The 18,593-nt window shown below is 42.2% G+C and overlaps 1 protein-coding gene across 3 annotated transcripts in view; it reads left to right on the forward strand.

The window, feature by feature from the left end:
* Positions 1 to 18,593, forward strand: part of pcbp4 (poly(rC) binding protein 4) — a 46,677-nt gene that overhangs the window by 15,526 nt on the left and 12,558 nt on the right. For all 3 annotated transcript variants that reach the window (XM_029247921.1, XM_029247922.1, XM_029247923.1), the window contains exons 2-7: positions 11,590 to 11,757; positions 12,026 to 12,049; positions 13,949 to 13,981; positions 15,244 to 15,360; positions 17,372 to 17,503; positions 17,690 to 17,818. In XM_029247921.1, coding sequence (XP_029103754.1) covers positions 11,650 to 11,757; positions 12,026 to 12,049; positions 13,949 to 13,981; positions 15,244 to 15,360; positions 17,372 to 17,503; positions 17,690 to 17,818 — 543 coding nt within the window. In that variant the 5' untranslated portion in view covers positions 11,590 to 11,649. The remainder of the gene's footprint in view (positions 1 to 11,589; positions 11,758 to 12,025; positions 12,050 to 13,948; positions 13,982 to 15,243; positions 15,361 to 17,371; positions 17,504 to 17,689; positions 17,819 to 18,593) is intronic.

Here is an 18,593-nt window from a genome sequence, read left to right on the forward strand (position 1 = left end):
GATAGGCTCTGGCTCTCCACAACCCCGCTCAGGACAAGTGGTTGTTGACATTGGTGGGTTGGTTTTTGGTCAGTGGTCAGATTTTCTTTGGCCAGTAGTGCATCTGATTGTTTCTGTTCTACATTTTTTGTCTAATTTATTGAAATACATTTACATTCCTCCTGTGTAAACTTGCAAAGCATCTCAGTAGACTACATATGCCTTCAGTGAATAAAAGAGTTGGTGCCGCATGGGGTCAAGTTACCTCAACAGATGAACAGCACATAAGGTACTTAGGTTGGAGCTAGGGATCAATATGTGCTGAGAGGGTTAATGGCGAGAGGAGCAATTGGCGGCTTCTCTTGACAGCTGCACTCTTAGAATTTACTGCTGGAGTAAACGCTGCAGTCGCAGGCGACAGACTACAGGGTGGGGCGTCTCCCCTGGGAGGGGTATGGATGGATGACAGTGTGGGGGCAACACCGCCTGGCTTAACACCCCAGGAGCTTCAAGAGCACTACAAGGAGCCAACTTCTCTTCCTGCCGATGCAGGCAAATTTGGCTAGTAAACCACAGAGACACGGTGATCACTTCCAGCTCTGTACCTCTGGGCCACACCTTGTCCTTGGAGTGCCTGATTTGTTCACGTACATGGATTCGGGTGCGTACCTGGGTTCGGAACCGCTCGAAACGAAGCTGACATCTTTCGACTCAACAACAAGTCCTGCCTCTGCAAGCTGCCATTGGAGGTGGCAGAGAAAAATGAACTGGGGTGGCTGGTTTCAACCCAAGAGCTCGCAAATAGCTGCTCAGGTGGCACAACCCATCTGCAAACACAGCAAGATGTAATTCATTCGAAAGTCTGAATGCGCACTAATGAGGACGAGCTATTCAGCTCCTTGGAGCACACATTTCCTAATGGCTCAGGATTTCTGACAAAGCATCAAATCACAATTAGAGACATTTCTCCAAACAAGCTTTGTTCCAGTCACTGAGTGTGCTAGTAATTAAATGAGCTAAAGTAATTATCATTAAATATTGTGTGTATTCTCTCATCTAACTTGTTAGCATTGGGCTTTTTTTGTCTTTTCTGTTGAATGTGATGCGTTGTTCTTACAAATTGTTGCTAGAGTACAATAAATGCCCCTTATTTCAGTCATCTGCAGAAATTCTGAAGCGACGAAGAAAACCTGTTTGTTCCCACCACCGTTTGCCCACCAAGTAATAAGAAGCACACTAACATTTTCATAACATAATTTGCATAGAGTAAGTGAAGCATCCTCTATTTCGACAATGTAATTTCGAGGCAAGATTTATAATACTATATTGAAAAGCTGCTTGCATTGTAATCCAGATAAATAGGTGGGTCACCTTCACTTAATTAACTACACCTCTCCAGCGCACTCCAAGCGACTGTTCGTACACTCTTGCTGTGCTCTGACAAAAATAAAGACACGTGTGTGTGTGTAGACAGACGCAGCGGCTCCCATCGAAACACACAGCCGTTCATTAAACCAGATGATTTCTGTGTGGCTCATCTGACAAAAAAACGAATTCTTTCTCCTAGGCTTAGAGCAACGTGATAAATCGGTGTGGGGGCATTGAAGCGCTGCCACCTAGCAATGTCACCAAGGGGAAATGTCTCTGTGCGTAAGCTTCTGGATTGGGGCAAGCCATGAGACAATGAAATAATGATCACATAGTTATAGAGATTTGTTGGGAGGCTTCTTCTGTGCTCTGGGAAAATAAAACTTTCTGAGCCTCCAGATCCTGTTGAAACACACTGTACTGCAGGTTTTGCTTTTGTTTTTATCTCAGTCCAACTTAAGAAAGGGTAACCTGTGGAGAATAAAAGCGTAAAGGACCTTCATATTCAGTGTCAAGCTCTGGGAAATCTGAAATACGAAAAAAACAAAAAGAGAACTATATCTAATAATCTAAAGAGACCCCGTCAAGGGGTTTCTGACCCTCTCAAGAAGGGTTCAATCATTGATGATCAGTTTAAAGTGATTAAGATATAGCCTATGTACTACTATTTCAACATCTCAGTTTAACCCTTTTCCTAGTAACATTTTGCACAGTGAAAGAAGTCACAGATAAATCTGAGTCTGCCTTAGTTATGGAGGTGAAGTGGATCTTAAAAAATTCCTTTAATGACGACAAATCATGTAGTATAACGAGAAATCCAATCATATGTGTAAAATGCAGTTTTACATGACAGACTTTTTAGGTGAGATTTCAGATAGCTCTGAAAGACACAGATTCGTGTCACTGGTACAACAATTGGTCTCCCAAACCCCCAGGAGGCTGCCTGGGCATCTTCTTTCTCCTATTGATGCAGTTGTTCTGCTCCTAACAGCTGAGCGCTTCCGCAAAGATCAGAGGCACATGCCTGCCTCGCGCCGCTATTGCAGCTGACAGACCCACGCCGTCCCCAGGCCCCATCCTCAGGCCCCTGGGCTCAGCTCTCCACCCCCAGATTTTCTAAGCTCTCATTGGGCTCAGACAAAAGAATCTGTCCCTATGTGGTCAGTAGCATTTGCTGCTGTTATAGGGCCCCAGCCAGTACAAGATATCAAGTCAAGCATTGCCAATGCATTTCCATCACAAAACTGCCACAGAAAGCTTCTCAGAAGCACAAGGACTTCTAATGCAAATATCTTGAATATCTAAAGCCTTCTGCTCAGGAATTAGAAAATCATAAAGCTTTTTGCTCTCTAATTTAAAAGAATAAAGCTTTCTGAATAAGATATTTCACATGTATTTAGGTCATTGCATGTCATATGAGAGCTTAAAAAATTTTAAATATTGTTTCTGCTTTTTGTAAAGAAAAAAGTCCTTTTGAAAACTGTTGAAAATTATTTATTCAGCAGTGATTTCTCAGCGCCTATATAATGCAGTAGTAAGTAGAAAAGGAAATGTGCAGAGAACCAAGGGATGACAGTTTTTTTTTTCCATTTGTAATTTAAAAAAAAAAATCTTTGTAGTTAAGATGGATAGGGCACATTAATGACAAAATAACAAAATAAAACAATGGCCAAGTTTGGATTCTATTTTATTAAACGTTTGAGGTTGCTTGAGTCCCTTTTTCCATCTGTTGGGATATTATTTTGAACATTACCAAGATTCCAGTAGAAATTTTTATAAAAAATTACTTCTCCAGTCTGTTTTTACTGCTTATTAATGTTTTGTTACAAATGTTGTACAATAATTTTTCTAGGAAAAAATCTCACCCAGAAGACATTTTGAATAATATGTGCTTTTATGGTGAGCAGAATTTGTTTCACTTTGTTAATCACATTTTTGCAGCTACATTTAATCAGTGGAATTATTGGTCCCATTAAGTTACTGAGGTCCTTTGCAAAAGTAGTTAGCTGATGTTTCACTCAGGGACTGAGAAATATTCATAAATCAAATATACATATATATATATTTCAGATACATTCAATTTTTAAATATTTATTTATTCATTTAGCTGGCAACTTTGACCAAGGTGACTTACAAGGTGTGAATAATAAACTTACTCCAAGGAGAAGAAAGAACCTTCGAAAATATATGGAACCCCATCAATACAAATTCATCACTTTGTAGAGGGAAGGTATGAAAATTTGTTGTTAAAAAAATTGTTAACATGTGTTCACCCAGACATGAAGAGGCTCCTTCAACCTAAACCTACCAGTCTAAGAACATAACAGCCAGGAGTGAACTCTTTTTGGAATTGAGTCCCACATCATTTCACTGCAAAATGTTCAAGATAGCTTACTGTATAGCACTTTAGTGGTGAGCAAACACTTAACCAAACCACCACATATTGACGGAAAATTCCAGATGGAATTTTCCAGCCATTCTGAATTCCTGAATCGTTTGCCGGAATTAAATGACCATTTGTGTTGAAGACAGAAATTTCTGGGGAAAAAAAAAAAAATTTAATGGGAAAATAAAGTTAATGAGAAGAATTGTTTGGCTACTTGTGCTTATCCTTTGAGCCCTACGTGAGTTTGTCTGTCACCACGCATGTTAGGTAATACCCACCACTTTTTGAAAAGCAAGCCAGGGCCTAGAAGATCTGAAGACAAGAAAGGGTATTTCCTCCTCAACGCATCATTCGGTGGAGCGATCACTACGGCACTGCAGATGAGACAGCCGGAGCTGTAGCTAGAGGGGGAAACAGGACTCGTGAGCAAGGCAGAGAAAATCAAGTTTCTTGCCGCAAACTCAGTGCTTATCGTCAGACTCAGGAGGTGTAATCAGGCCACTGGTTTTGTGAAGCTGTCTAATTACATAAAATATTCTCTTTCAGGTCATTAACCTCACTTGCTGGATAGAAAGTCAGCCTGTGTGTAACATCAGTATACAATTTCAGTACACACTTGGGTGTGGACAGGCGCAGCTCTGTTCAGTCTCGTTTTATGCATTGTATAACATGTTACAAATATACGTGTACGTTTTCATGAGCTTGAATGCATGCTTTGGTCAAGGAATGTGCTCACGCGTGCTGGCTTTTTCCCGGAAATGGGGCCATATGCTAGCTACACAGCCAAACAAGAGTGCAATTTCAGTTTCAGGGCAGGTACAGCAGACACCTTGTACTTTAACCTTATTTTCACTGCCCTGTTAATCCCTCTCCAATCTGATTGAGTCACGTCTTCATCAAGGTCACTAGTAGCCAAGTAATTCCTAAGCCTTTGGACAGAATGCTAATTTAAGCAGAGCTACAAAGAAGGTTTCTGTTCATCTGCAGGGCTCTCGTGCTTTTCATTCTATGGAAGGAGAAGCCCAGAGAGGCACAGCCCCTTCTAAATGGTATAGGACAGATGTCTTATAAGTGAACCAAAGAAGCAACGCATCAACATCTCTCAGGGATGTTTATTCCCACTCTGGATCTGGTCCTAATTAGTTTAAGTAGCCTATAATGATTGTTGTTTTGTATTTTCCTTTGTTTCCCAACTCTGTGTAATTTTCTGTCTATGGTTTGAGAATGCCTAACAGGTCTTCCACGAAGTAGCGCATTGCCTGGTCTCAGAATCACGATGGTCATGAGAATGTGTCGGAATGTCGCTGCAAAAAAATGCTCAGCATTGCGGGTAAGATATCACAACGTGCTTGTATAACTGTACGATGAATTATTCAGCACACTGATGTCAGCTGAGCAAGAATGGCTGCTAGAAGGAATAACGGGGATGGCAGAATGAGTGGAACAGTCCCTACTTCCCAGTCCCTCCTTTGTTTTGTCACTTCAAGTTTCTCCTAAAAGTGGACGTGAAGATCACTTTGAGGATGCTGGCTTGTTAATGTCTTTGGTTGTATGATCTATCTGGGATTATTCTTTTGAAAATAAGTATTTGAATTATATATTCAAATATTCTGCGGTTGCTGAGGCTGAATATTCTAATTGTCCCCGAGCAATTTCTTTCTGTGTAATCAAGGAGTCATTGCGGAGATCCGCACTCACTCAGTGAAGGCCTTAATCTTGAATCTGGACTCCAGCTTCAAAATTTTAATCTTTTAATAAGGGAAAAACATGAAAAATTTTGGAAACTAACCAAATTAATGTATTATTATCTCTCACTTTAATATTTAAATGATCCATCTTGGATCTCATCCGAAGAATAAACAAATTATATGAGTTACATTATCATGTGATTCATGGCTTCGGACAGAAAACCTTGGCATTCTTTCGTTAATTTCACGAATATATTTTCCCACTCTCCTGAGGTCTGAACAAACTGAAGACGGAAACACTAACGCTGTACTGACGGTACCTTTGAATGCTGCAGTTAATTTCAGGAATAATGAGTCTAATATGATAAAGATAGGAACTACAATAACCGAAACAACATATTTTGATTATATGGAGGTTGTAGTGGTTATGAAGTATGTTCTGTAGTGAGTATTAAGCATGTTGTAGAAACTTCTCCATTTCTATGTGTGACTGAGCATTGTGTTTGGACAGGGCAGTGTCATACTTAGTTCACACTGGACACAGTTTCCATCTGCAGAGCTGCTTTGCATGCACTCTTGACACCAGACTGAAGGCACAGATTCTGCATCCAGCCCCTGGCAAATCCACAGTCCTAGGCATAAATCTCTGGTGGTCATGAGGCCCCTCTGAAGCACCCAAGGTCACCAGAGCCATTTATGTCTCTGTATTTGAGCACACACGTCAGTCAGCACACAAAAGCTTTACAAAGGCCTCTGGTCAGTATTTAGCATTCATTGTGGGGAAAGAAACCACCGGTCAGTTTCCCACTTCAAGCTGCTGACTTAGTCAGTCCATCGCAGTACTGTAGTTCTCTGGAAATTATAAAGATGTACAGTATATGCTGAAATTTTCACGTCAGAACTGCACTGATGATGGAAAACTACTTTTTTTTTAGAAACTGCGGCAGTGTTCCAAGTATCTGCCTATTTTGTCTTTTGTTTTTTTTTTTATTTGCTCATCAGATTCATCAGCAAGTTTTACAAGTGAAAGATGAAAGAATAATTGTGAAATCTGGTTTGTAAATATATAAAAAAAAAAAAAAGACTTTGTTTTCATCTCCCAGTAGTTTTGACAGTTTTAGTAAGTTAAAAAAAAGAAAAAGAAAAACTTCAACGTGTATTGCACTAAATCATGTCTTCTGCAATATTGATTTTATAGTAATAATCATTTACTAGAAGAATGAATGTGAAATTCGCCAATCTTGGTGGCAGCTTTTAAAAGAGTCTTACTCGGAGGCGCTGGGGAGCTGTCGCTGACTTAAGCAGGGATTCCCATTTTTCATACAGTAGCAGCACTGTCAAGTGCATCACAACTGCTCTAATCAGCATAATTACAGTCATTGTGCCTGCTGTTTTCGTGACCGAGGCAGACAGAGGGAACAGGCAGAGGCGTCCCCGCCCGATCCCGTCCTTCCTGTCCCAGCTCCATCAGATCAGCAGCAGGTTAAGGCCCTGCTGCTCTGGCTTTAAATAGAGAACACTGTCACCCCTCCACCCGCCACCCTGCCCGGGCTGGACACGTGTCCTTCCAAGCGGCTCCCGGGTGTCTTCGGGCACCATTACATCACCACATGGGAGCATCACACATCAGAGCTCAGCACCCTGGGATCATACCCTGCTTGCAGTGCTTTGGAGGGACACCCCTGAGTCTGCTTAATAACTAAAATTTAATATAGACTTGACAAGACGTATTTTGTAGATATTTCTTAAATGTAATACAATTTCTGTATTAAATAGCCCAGATTTTTTTCCTTAGACTGTTCCCGAGGATGTAATAGAGACTGAGCCATTAGTGGCAATGAGGTCTGGGCGCTCCGTCCTCTGGGAGACGGGCCCCAGAGAGCTGCCATGAATCAGTCACGCGGGGGGTCAGCGAAGCCGGTTGTAGCAGGATTCTTAACAGAAATTCCGACCCCATCCCACGAAGCTTTTCAGCATGTTTAAATTATTCATATCCTCGATGACAAAGTGCCTGGGGCAATAATAAACATTCTGATCTGCATCTTAAATGGACATGTGAACCAGTGCATCTCCTCTGACTGAGAAATTAATCCTGTCCAGTTAAAAAAGAGATGACCAATATCTCAGTGATTTTGTGTCTTAAAACCATAACAGTTTGCCACTTAGCAGGGGGTTAGGCATCCACATGCTGTCGGGATGGCGAGGATGCAGCATGGCGCGAAATCAAGAGCGTGCAGCTCTTCTGCAGGAGTCTCCCAGAATTCTTCCAAAGGTTGCACGTCACATCTCGCGGGTTTAATTCGGGCAGAAAGAGCAGTCGTGGCCACAGTCCAGCGGATGTGCCGCTACGCTTCGGTCCTGTCGCGGGGATAGCTACTAACTGGAAGGGTCTTTGTCCACTGAATTACCTGCCAGAATTGGGTCGAACACATAACACAGTCGCTGGGGTCAAATATATTCCGAGAGAGTTAATTTTTTTCCAGGAGAAAGTTTGTTTTGACACTGCAGTCACACAAACCGGTTTAATGCTGAGTGTACGCTGCAGAGATGCTTTTCAAATTTGCCGGAGCTCGGAGCGGTTACTTGTAAAAAGAATCACCTGCATATTTTAAGGTGACAGGTCTGCTGAGAATAGATCTCTAAATAGGGTTGTATATGTCAATCTTGTATGTATCTGTGTACAGTATATGATTTCCCCTTATGTGCTTCCTCTTATTTGACACGTTTACAAGCCGCATGCTCTGATATAACCAGTTTCCCCGTCTGTCAATCTGACTATGCAATTTTTCGCCACCTCACATGCAAATAGAAACGTACTGCTTTAATCATAGCGCAGCCTGGCCCTTGCAATATACACCGTAATGATAATGCATAGTAATGCACCTGTTCTGGGTATCTATTTACTAGCAGTAGCTGCCCACACATACTGTGGAGGTATAGGTGGAATGCACTTGGCTCCAGAGCAGGAAGAGGCCTGACATATTACACTATGGGGCCTTGACAGATAGAGTGTGATATTTGAGCCACGTATTGGGAACAAGTGGAAAACACAGACCGTGTAACTCGTGCCTTCTTTGCGTGTGGCATGAATGCTGATGCACGTGTTCAGAAGGAATTAATGAATCTCGAAGCTGGTGTTTTTCCCCAAGTTAGACATTTGCTCCACATCCTGCTTGAGGCTTTCGCTCACGTCTACGTCGGGTCCATGTGCGCGTCCAGAATACAGTTACCGCACCGAATAAATCGATGAGTGTCCAAAAGATCATATGTACAGCTTACCGATTATTTGTTCCCTGTACACACGAACACGTTGTGCATGTATAGGTGCATCACCCTTATCCTCCCTTCTAGCAGTTCCACCTTGAGATGCAAAGCAGTATTCTTTATGTATTTCTATAAGTGTCATCGAAGCAAACATTTTACAAGTAGTTTTCATTTTAATTTGGTAACAGCAGGGAGGTCTTTGATGGGCGGGTCCAGCACCATGTCCGTCTTCTTGGCTTAATTTTGACTTCATATTGTGAAGGATTCTCCCGGGCGCTCGGAGCAATGCTGCCATCCATTACACAGAGCCTGACAACATATGTGCTCTGTCACCGCAGGAAACGGGAAAGTAATTTACCCTCTGCCAATTGTTCTTCATTAGACTGAGTGCGGTAGCCTGCCACTTAGAGGCAGAGAGTGGGAGTTTTCGTGCTGGGGCACGTCAGGGTGCGTCGGACTGTTACCGCGCTGGTCCAGGAGCCGCTGCTCACTGCTCACTCCGGTGCCTCAAGCGTAGCCAAATTAATGGAGCTCTGAACCGCAGAAGGAACCGATGGCCGTCGCGTTGGCTGGGGTCTTGTACAATTGGCCGCGACAAAGTCGAGCGGCACGATATTTTCAGGAAACCCAAAAGACTAAACACCGACTCCGTAGCTTGTTCAGATTTTGTCACACAAATTGATTTCATATACAGGCACACACTTCTGACCTACTTTGGGTGCAGAACTTTTGCAGGGATATCACAGGAGAAAATACCCCTTCGCTGTTCACACACACCCACACCTCTAATTACACAGGCTTGACAATTGCGCCTTTAATTAAATTGTCAGTGCCATTTGAAACAAAGGAGCTGGAATCTGGGTTTTGTTACAGACCTTGTCTAAACATTTGCCTCCAGATACATTCTTGACGGTTTGAGCACATGCTTTATTTGCATGCAGACATGTTGCTCCCTGTGCTATTTGTGGTGTCCTCTGGATTGTTCAAAGTGTTCTTTGCGAGTGGCACATTCATCTAGAAAGCTTATTTAATTCACCCTGCAGCTTCTAACAGACTTGCCAAAGAATTTAAAAATGATTATGCCGCCTTGTTTTGGAAAAGCTTGACACTGCAAATTAAATCAATGCACAGAAGCACTGACTCAGTTTTGTACTGTGCAGTTTCTTGACAAATAGCACAATATTTAACAATATTTTAACAGTATTCGTCATAGTTACCATAACGGAACAATTATAGCGTTTGGCTTACAGCGGGGTTCCGCTGTGACTCCCCTTTCTTAAGTTAGCTTTCTTGTAAGTGTAGAATGCTCTCATGCGGAATGTGTCGATAACCCTGTAATATAATATACCAATAAAGTGTGCTATTACTCATCACCCTAACCTACAATATTAGGGTTGTATGCCAAGCTACTTACAATGATTTACCAGTGTACCTGGCTCGGTAATTTCTATTGTATCTGTTCAGAGTAAGTACCTTGGTGAAGAGTATTACAGCGGGAGTCGGGATTCGAATCCAGCTCCATCAGTTCCAGTGCAACTATTGTAGCAACTATTGCACATGCTGAAAGTGTGTTTTAACATTTGTTTTATCTCAGTTTCAGAAAAGTATCCAGTCATCCAAACAGAATAATAACAGCCAAACACAGATGGAAACAAAGCTTGGCATTACCAAAATGAACATTGGGACCAAAGTAATAACGAACTGCTCAGTCCTAATATGGTTGTGCTGATTTGTGCTTTAGAAAACTATCGTCCTGCTCGCTCATTGCTTGGGTCCTAAGACTTCACATCCAGCTGTCACTAAACAAAAATACAATAACGGGACTTACGGGCCTATCGTCAACTCGTATGTGTTGCAAGTTGAGGGTCGACTGTGTATTGAAGGATATAAAAATCGTGATAGCAGATACATGGAAAGATAGTTTGGCTGTAGGTATCTCACATCTGAGAGTCATGCACGGATGCAATCTCAAGAAAAGGGCCGAATCACAATTTACGTTTTTTTTCCGTGACAGCTTCTACCGGCTTCTTGCTTGCTGAGGATCAAAACCTTTTAGAAGCAACCCAGCAAGTCTGCTGAGAACCCGAGATGTCTTTGATGCAAACAGACACACATGCAAGGAGCCTGCAATTACCTTGCTGCCAGAGAGCAAGCAGCTATTCCCTGAACCCTGTGCTTCCCGACTTCCGTGTTGCTATTTCAAGTTCAGAAGCGGAGTGAAAGGAGATGCAGCGAAAGTAAACTCAAGAGGGGGCCACGGTGCTCCTTCAAACAAGCTCCACTTGGGAGATAGTCTGCTGTCCTTCACTGGGGACACCTGACCGTCTAGAACAGGGGTATCAAACCGGACCTGGTGTATAGCGGTTTTTGCTCCTTCTCTGCCTCAATTAATCAATGAGTGCAATGAGTTTGGTATTTTAGTTTCTTAGTGTAAATGACAAAAACCATTGGATAATTAGAGGTCTTGGTTCTCAGTAACTAGTCTCGCTGTTGCTTTTCTCCAAAGTGACTTACAATGTTAAACTACCTGTAATGATTTACCCATTTACACAGCACGGTCATATTTTCCATAATACCTTTCTCAGAAGCACTACAGCAGGAGGTGGGATTCAGAACTGCAACCATCAAAAAAGGCCGCGCTAACCACTATGTTACCTGCTGCTCCGGTGTTTTTCAAGAAATAGAACGTATGATTATGTTCCGATGAAACACTACTAATTCGGCCAGCTAAGAAAGAGAATACGTTTGGAATAAAAACCCGACCTTTCTTAGAATGAGTCTGAGAGCTATGGTCTGGTTGCAGGAGCTTAACTATGAATGGCCTTGACCTTGGCCTGTGTGTCCGAGGAGGACTCTTGCGTAATGTTTCACCATGCACTTCTTCCCTCTTGTGTTTTCTCACAGCTGTGACGGGAAACGAGGACCCTCTTCCCTTCGAGTTCTATCCGCTGACAAGCGCCTTTCATGCGTCTCCCTGGGACAGACTCCCACGTCAGAATGAACTGTGAGCAGGACTTTGGAGAAGGGGGCATGAACGTGACGCTCACACTCAGATTGCTCATGCACGGCAAGGTGGGTCCACCTGGGAAAAACCTGGTTGGAAGGGAGCAGAGGATCAGCACTGGGTGACAGTAACACAGCCAGGGCTGCACTTTGGGTCTTACGGGCTTGACAGGCAGCCCCCAGATCTGAATTCAGGCTCATCGCGGTCACAAGAGATGTTGTGGCTCATTCATAAGAACAGAATTCACATTGTGCCAAGGCTTCATCTAAAGCCACAGGGAGCGTCTGGAGGAGCCAGAGATCAATATGATGACATTTGCTTTGTTTTCTTCTGCAGGAGGTGGGCAGCATCATTGGCAAGGTGAGCATCCTTCTGTTTACTATTGCCGCTTTTTTGTTTATTTCTGTATTACAGCAACAGTTATATGCATGAAGCTCGGAGGTTTACTTAACAGAGACAAATGTTGAAATAGGATACTACATGCCACTTAATCATATTTATGTAATATGGAAACTGGAAAAAGGAATGAATCACATACTGAAGTATGCTAAAGAAATTGTTTTAAAAATGCTTCTGTAATAACACACTATAACATTGTGTCCATTGGGTGATTTATGCACTTTGCAAACATTTGCCTCACAGTAGGGCAGTAGGAATCGTTATTATACATGGAACCAAAAGCAAACTATGGCCTTCCACAAAACTACCATCTCCAAAGCCTGGGTGTGGTTCTTCTGGTCCGTTTTTGAGTCCGCACTGGCACACGAGCGCACTAAGTTAGAGCCTGGTATGGGAAGCAGAGGAGTCTCCAGGGCTATCCTGCTAACATGGCCCTGAACCCTCAGCACACTTTCGAAACTGCAAATGTTTCATTTCACAGCAACAATGCTAATTAGCCTCATTGCCACGGTAAAAATATGAGCATCCTTTTATGGCTTTGTAGATAGCACACATTAAAGGTTTTACTACATTCAACTCACGGCGCTGGTTTCAGCACAGCTAAATGGTATGTCATAGCTTATAATTTAAAGATGCAGTTGAACATTGGAAAGTACATCACTCAAAAGGAAAACACACATTCCAAGGTTGCTGTGTTGCTGTGTTATACTAAGGCACTCACAGCATTGCACTGACTGCTTAATGATTGTTTCTTCTCTCAAATGAATCTGTTGTCAGTTTAATCGCAATAAATACAAACAATTGTGCAGTGTTGTCTTCTAGTATAAGTCTGGGCCTTATGTCAGGGACAGTAAATAGTGTAGTGGTTCAAGCTGCTCCCTCTGAAGTTGGCAGGTTTGAATCCCTACTCATGTTGTAGTGCCTTTGAGTAAGGTACTTACCCTGAATTACACACACACACACACACACACATTTTCAGAGCCGCTTGTCCCATACGGGGTCACGGGGAACCGGAGCCTACCCGGCAACACACAGGGCGTAAGGCCGGAGGGGGAGGGGACACACCCAGGACGGGACGCCAGTCCGTTGCAAGGCACCCCAAGCGGGATTCGAACCCCAGACCCACTGGAGAGCAGGACTGTGGTCCAACCCACTGCGCCACCGCACCCCCTACCCTGAATTACTCCAGTAAAAATTTATGGAAAGGGTAAATAATTGCAAGTATGTATCTTTGAAAAAAGCATCAGGTAAATTAATACATTTAAATGTCTTGTCATACTGGGCTAAGTCTTACCATCATGTGTATAAGATGCTATAGTACTACCTGCATGGCTTTGGCGCTTTATTCCTTGCTCTTGAGGAGTTTTGTGGGAGGTTATGGAGGGTGATGTTTTGGACCTCCTGACCTTCTGCACCCACCACAGTCTCTGCACTCAGTCATTGCCATATAATAAGGAGACTAAAGGTGAGCAATGAAAGCAAGCAACCCTTTGGGAGCATGTACCATTCCACGTGTGAATGCTATCCCAGGCCATCAGAACATGCCCCTCCTCCCCGATGCGGAGCATGCAGAGGGGACTGTAGAGCTGGCATACCCACCACACAGATACATCCCCACTGCACCATCAGAATATTACCTGCTAAGTGATTCCTGGACAACCTCAGAACAAAAACTAGGCCCAGCTAGTTCCAGAGGGATCCATTCATGCAACAGCCATATTGTGATGGTTGGGAATTAATATTCATCCGAAGCATGCTGGCACATATCCAAACCTTTTTTAATTAGAGCGAGATGCTGAAAGGAAGTCTCTCAGACAAAGCAACTGAAGAGAAATCAACTTGTTCCTCTTTTTTTTTCAGAAAGGAGAGACGGTGAAAAGGATACGAGAAGAGGCAAGTGCCTTGGTTGTCTTTCATTCTGCTCACTCATCACACTCATCAGCATCACAGTGCTACTCATCCAATGGCCTGATTAAGTACCATGCTAACTCTTCGCATCCCACAAATACAAAGCCTCTCATCCACCACGCGTAGCTGGGTTCTACAAATTTGATCAAATGAAATGCGATAGGTTTATACAAATAACGGCATTGATAGGCTTTACTAATAGGGCTTTAAATATATAAAAGGCCCAATCAGTAAAGGTGTCAGCTATATATGAAATGTGTTCCCCTGAATTGGGTCAAATTATGACATTTGCTTTTATGAAAGCACCAACTAACGAAAGAATGGATTAACAGTACGTGTAAATATTTGTGGTGTCAATCTGAATATGTTGCATAAGAGGTGACTTCCCCCCACATTTCTGAAAGAGATTGTTGCTGAACTTTGTAGTTCTGGCCAATCCATTGATCCCTACTGTATGTATGGGATTAGGCTGGAGTCTTCGTAACGCTAGCGGCTGTGGAAAGGAGCAGGGCTAAACATAGCTTTCCCATTTTCACATCCTCATCACGGAAAGAAAGCTGCTTCTTGCCTGTTATAAAATTTGAATGCGGAGAGGAATCTCTCTGGAGAAGGTTTTGGAGTTTCTGAAGAAGAAGTATGTTTCTTCTACTGATCACAAATGAGCGACAGAGAGGTCATGTGGTTTGTTAAAAATTTAAAGGTGCTTTGAAATCTTGTTTCTCATGGCAACTGTATTGCAATCACCTTTATTCACATGGAAAATGTAAAAATAACAAAATATATATAAAAAAATTGTTGAAAATCTGTTCTATTACTTCTGTACTCCACAGATTAGCTTAACAATCTGTTAATATGCCTCTTTTTTCAAACTTTTTAACCATACCCTACAGCTGTTACTGTTTTTCAGCACTGTTAAGTATGTGACATTAATGATGAGTTGAGCTGAGCAGAAGGGTGAATCAGAGGACATGTCCATCCCTGGTTCCTCTTTGGGGCTGGACTTCTGCTGTGCTCATCTTTTGGGACACACAATTTATAGAAATACTCAGTGAGTCAGCAGGGTGCAGGGGACACTCACCGCCACTCTGTCCTCCGGGTGCAATGTGTTCCTAGAACACACGGAGGCTTCATTTGTCTCGACTCAACATAAATGCAGAAACAGTGTGACTGTGCCAACCGCTTTGTCTAATTCTGCTTTTCCAGAGGTCCGAGGTGCGAATCATTGTGTCCCTGTTTCACCCTCACAGAGCAGTGCGCGCATCAACATATCGGAAGGCTCCTGTCCAGAGCGGATCATTACCATCACAGGCCCCACGGAGTGCGTCTTCAGAGCCTTCACTATGATCACGTTAAAACTGGAAGAGGTAACCTGACCCAACCCTTTCTCCAGCCAAGGACCTGCTCCACACAAGCAGATGCACACATAAACACACAAATTCTCATCCTCAGACACATTCCCCGCTGCAAACACAGACCCCACCACGTGACAGTTACCACTGCAAACATGGAATTAGTTATCATTTATGTAGCTCTTTTTTAGGTAAAATGAAAGCACAGAAACCACTCCATATGGTCTACACCTGCCATTGAAATTTTCCCATTAAGTCATACATCACCATTATTCCATTAGTGGTATTTGATCAATGTAAAGTAAATGAAATTGTAACTGCTGTCTCCTTCTGGTTTTACAAGTAGGCAATTAAGCATTAAACATCTGTTAGGGTTTTCTGCCCCAGCCCCCTCTTCCTCCAAAACCTGGTGCCTTTCTTACTTGTATAGTTGTCATAGTAACCCCTGGGTTAGCATGCAGTGCTGCCTTTCCCAAGCATGTGTATGTCTTTAACTACTTAAATCGATAAGAAGCTCTATCAGGGGTTGACCAGATATAAAAATTATTCCATTCTGACAAAATTTGTAATAGCTCAGATCTAAAACACAACACTGCAAAGCAAACATGCTTTGACCTACAGTCTGCGTATTCTGTTAAATGTTGTTTTTTTTCTTTTTAAATCTTCTTAAAGGATGCAGTAAATACCTTATATGAGCCATATTCAGTAACTGAGAAACCTATATGCTCAATATACTTGACAATAATTGCCAAAATATTTTGCTTAATTTTTTTAACAGGCATGGCTGGTACCCTAGTGGTTAGAGCTACTGCCTTTAGACCCAAAGGTTGCAGGCTCAATCCCCACCTCTGGCTATTGTACAATTGAGCAAGGTACTTACCCTAAATTACCCAGTGGTAAAAATGGGTAAATAACTGTAAGCTTGTAATAAATGTAACTTTAACATTGCAAGTTGCTTTGGAGAAAAGCATCAGCTAAATTAATAAATGTAATAGGTCACTGAAAACAACATAACTCATTTTAAGTTACGGCAATTGTTGATGTTTTATTATTCTCCACTGAAGAAATACAGATTAGAAAGGAATATCTTTGTGTATGAGCAGCACTTGAAACCCACTGAAGCCTTTCCAGTGATTTGCTGAGAAAACTACTGGATGGAAGGGATTATGCTGTTCATAGCTATTAAGACGAAATGCATATTTTCAAATTAAATCTACAAGGTGATGTTCAAAGCATTCTGATCCTGATGAGGAAAGACGTGCTTCTTTTGAAATGAGATTTTTATAAAGAGCAAATCCAACTGAAGAAGAAAATGCAGAACGTTTATCTTGAGCTTATTTCCAACCATCGTTTTAAAAATAATGGACACATTTCTGCAGTGTTTTGAGGGGTTGCTGGGTTCTTTCAGTACGTTGAAACACCTACTAGGAAACCCTTCAATGATTTTGAAAATAAATGCCTGCTTTGCGAGGAAAAATATCATCTATTACATTTTGGTTGGCTTTTGGAGACAATTATTCACCCCGCATATTCAGATCTCTATCTATGGGCAGCAAGGCTGCACATGCTATTTACATTTCAAACACTGCAAGATTTTCACTAATTGATTGCTCAAGTCAGCAGCCACGATTGAACCTAATATTTATTACCAGGTTTAATTAAAGAAAAAGCCAATCTGAAATTGCAGCCTTGGCCACACCAGCAGGAATGAAGCCCTTTCCCTCATCCTCTGTGACAGGACTCTGAGTAAATTTAATTTTAAAGGGATATGAGCTGGTTTAGACTGGTCTGACAGAGGTGTGTCTGGCAATGATGTAGAATCTAGCCTGCAGGAAGCACTGCAGATACTCCCTGAGGATATAGTGAGTAATGGAAGTCAATATTGTCTATAATGCCTGTGAAACAATAGTATGACTTTTTATGTTAGTGCGTCCTTGCTAATGGCTGTATAAATTAATCAAATCTGTGTAAAAATGTCCTGTGCTCTAGACACCACAAAGCACTTTCTTTTCTTTGTATCCATCAGGATCTCAGCGCTTTGGTCGCCAATGGTACTATGACGAGCAAGCCGCCTGTCACCCTGCGGCTCGTCGTTCCTGCCAGCCAGTGCGGTTCCCTTATCGGCAAGGGCGGCTCCAAAATCAAGGAGATCCGAGAGGTGAGGAGCAGGCCTCACACTGCTGATGCAGTGCAGTTTCATGTAACACACTGGATTGTAGGTCAGGGATCGTTGATACATGGTGGTTGTAGCCATGGGCAACGAAATCATGGATCTGTACACTGGATATGTGACTGTATTAAGTGCCTTCGATGAAAAGTTGTGTTGTGCCTTTCCTTCTTGCAGAGCACAGGGGCACAAGTACAGGTAGCAGGAGATCTATTGCCCAACTCTACGGAGCGAGGGGTAACGATATCTGGGACACATGAAGCCATCATCCAGTGCGTCAAGCTCATTTGCACCGTTATCCTTGAGGTATCCGCTACCCTCTATCCATTTTGCTAACCCCTAGCTCTCATCACTGAAAAAAAAAAAATGTCAATTATTGCTTTTGTCATTGTCAAAGATTTTTTTTTTTTTCTCAGTACCTGAAATAACCACAATTATCAACCTCTGAAGGAGAAAAATACTAAAAATGATAAGTTGTTTTAGATCAAATCAAAGTATTAGTAATAGAAACAAAGAAGAATAAATTGAGTTTGCCTACAGTGCCCATGACAGATGAATGTGATTTTCTGTCTTTTCCCCTAATGGGTCTTCCACCTGTCTTGTATACATGGATGTCTGCAGAATCTCCTCCGACCCAGGAAGGACTAAGCTGTGTTCTCTGATGCATACTGTAGTCCTGACAGTCAAATTGGTAGTTTGTTACTTTGAGTCACATGACTCTGCACAAGAAAGAATCCATCAGTTGCAGGAAAAGTGCAGAAACCTCTTGAGAAGCTGAGATACTGTGCCAAAGCACAGGGAAGTTGGGTGCATTCCACTACTGTGGAAATATCCAGATATTGTCAGGTCATGGTACAACTTGGCCCGACACTCATTCTGGATGAGGACTTAAAACAGGCTAAGTCACCACTTATAAGATATATAGGCTTCTCTTCCGTAGTGAACATACGCTACTGAAAAGCTGCTTGTAAAGAGAATTTTCATAAAAGCAATTTGATTATGAACTACAAAGGTTTGACTCATTTTTTCACCAAACATAAAATTCCTGCATTGTCTTTTAAACATATAGAACATTTATTTC

Source organism: Scleropages formosus, chromosome 22 (genome assembly GCF_900964775.1).
Source record: "Scleropages formosus chromosome 22, fSclFor1.1, whole genome shotgun sequence".
Taxonomy (NCBI): Eukaryota; Metazoa; Chordata; class Actinopteri; order Osteoglossiformes; family Osteoglossidae; genus Scleropages; species Scleropages formosus.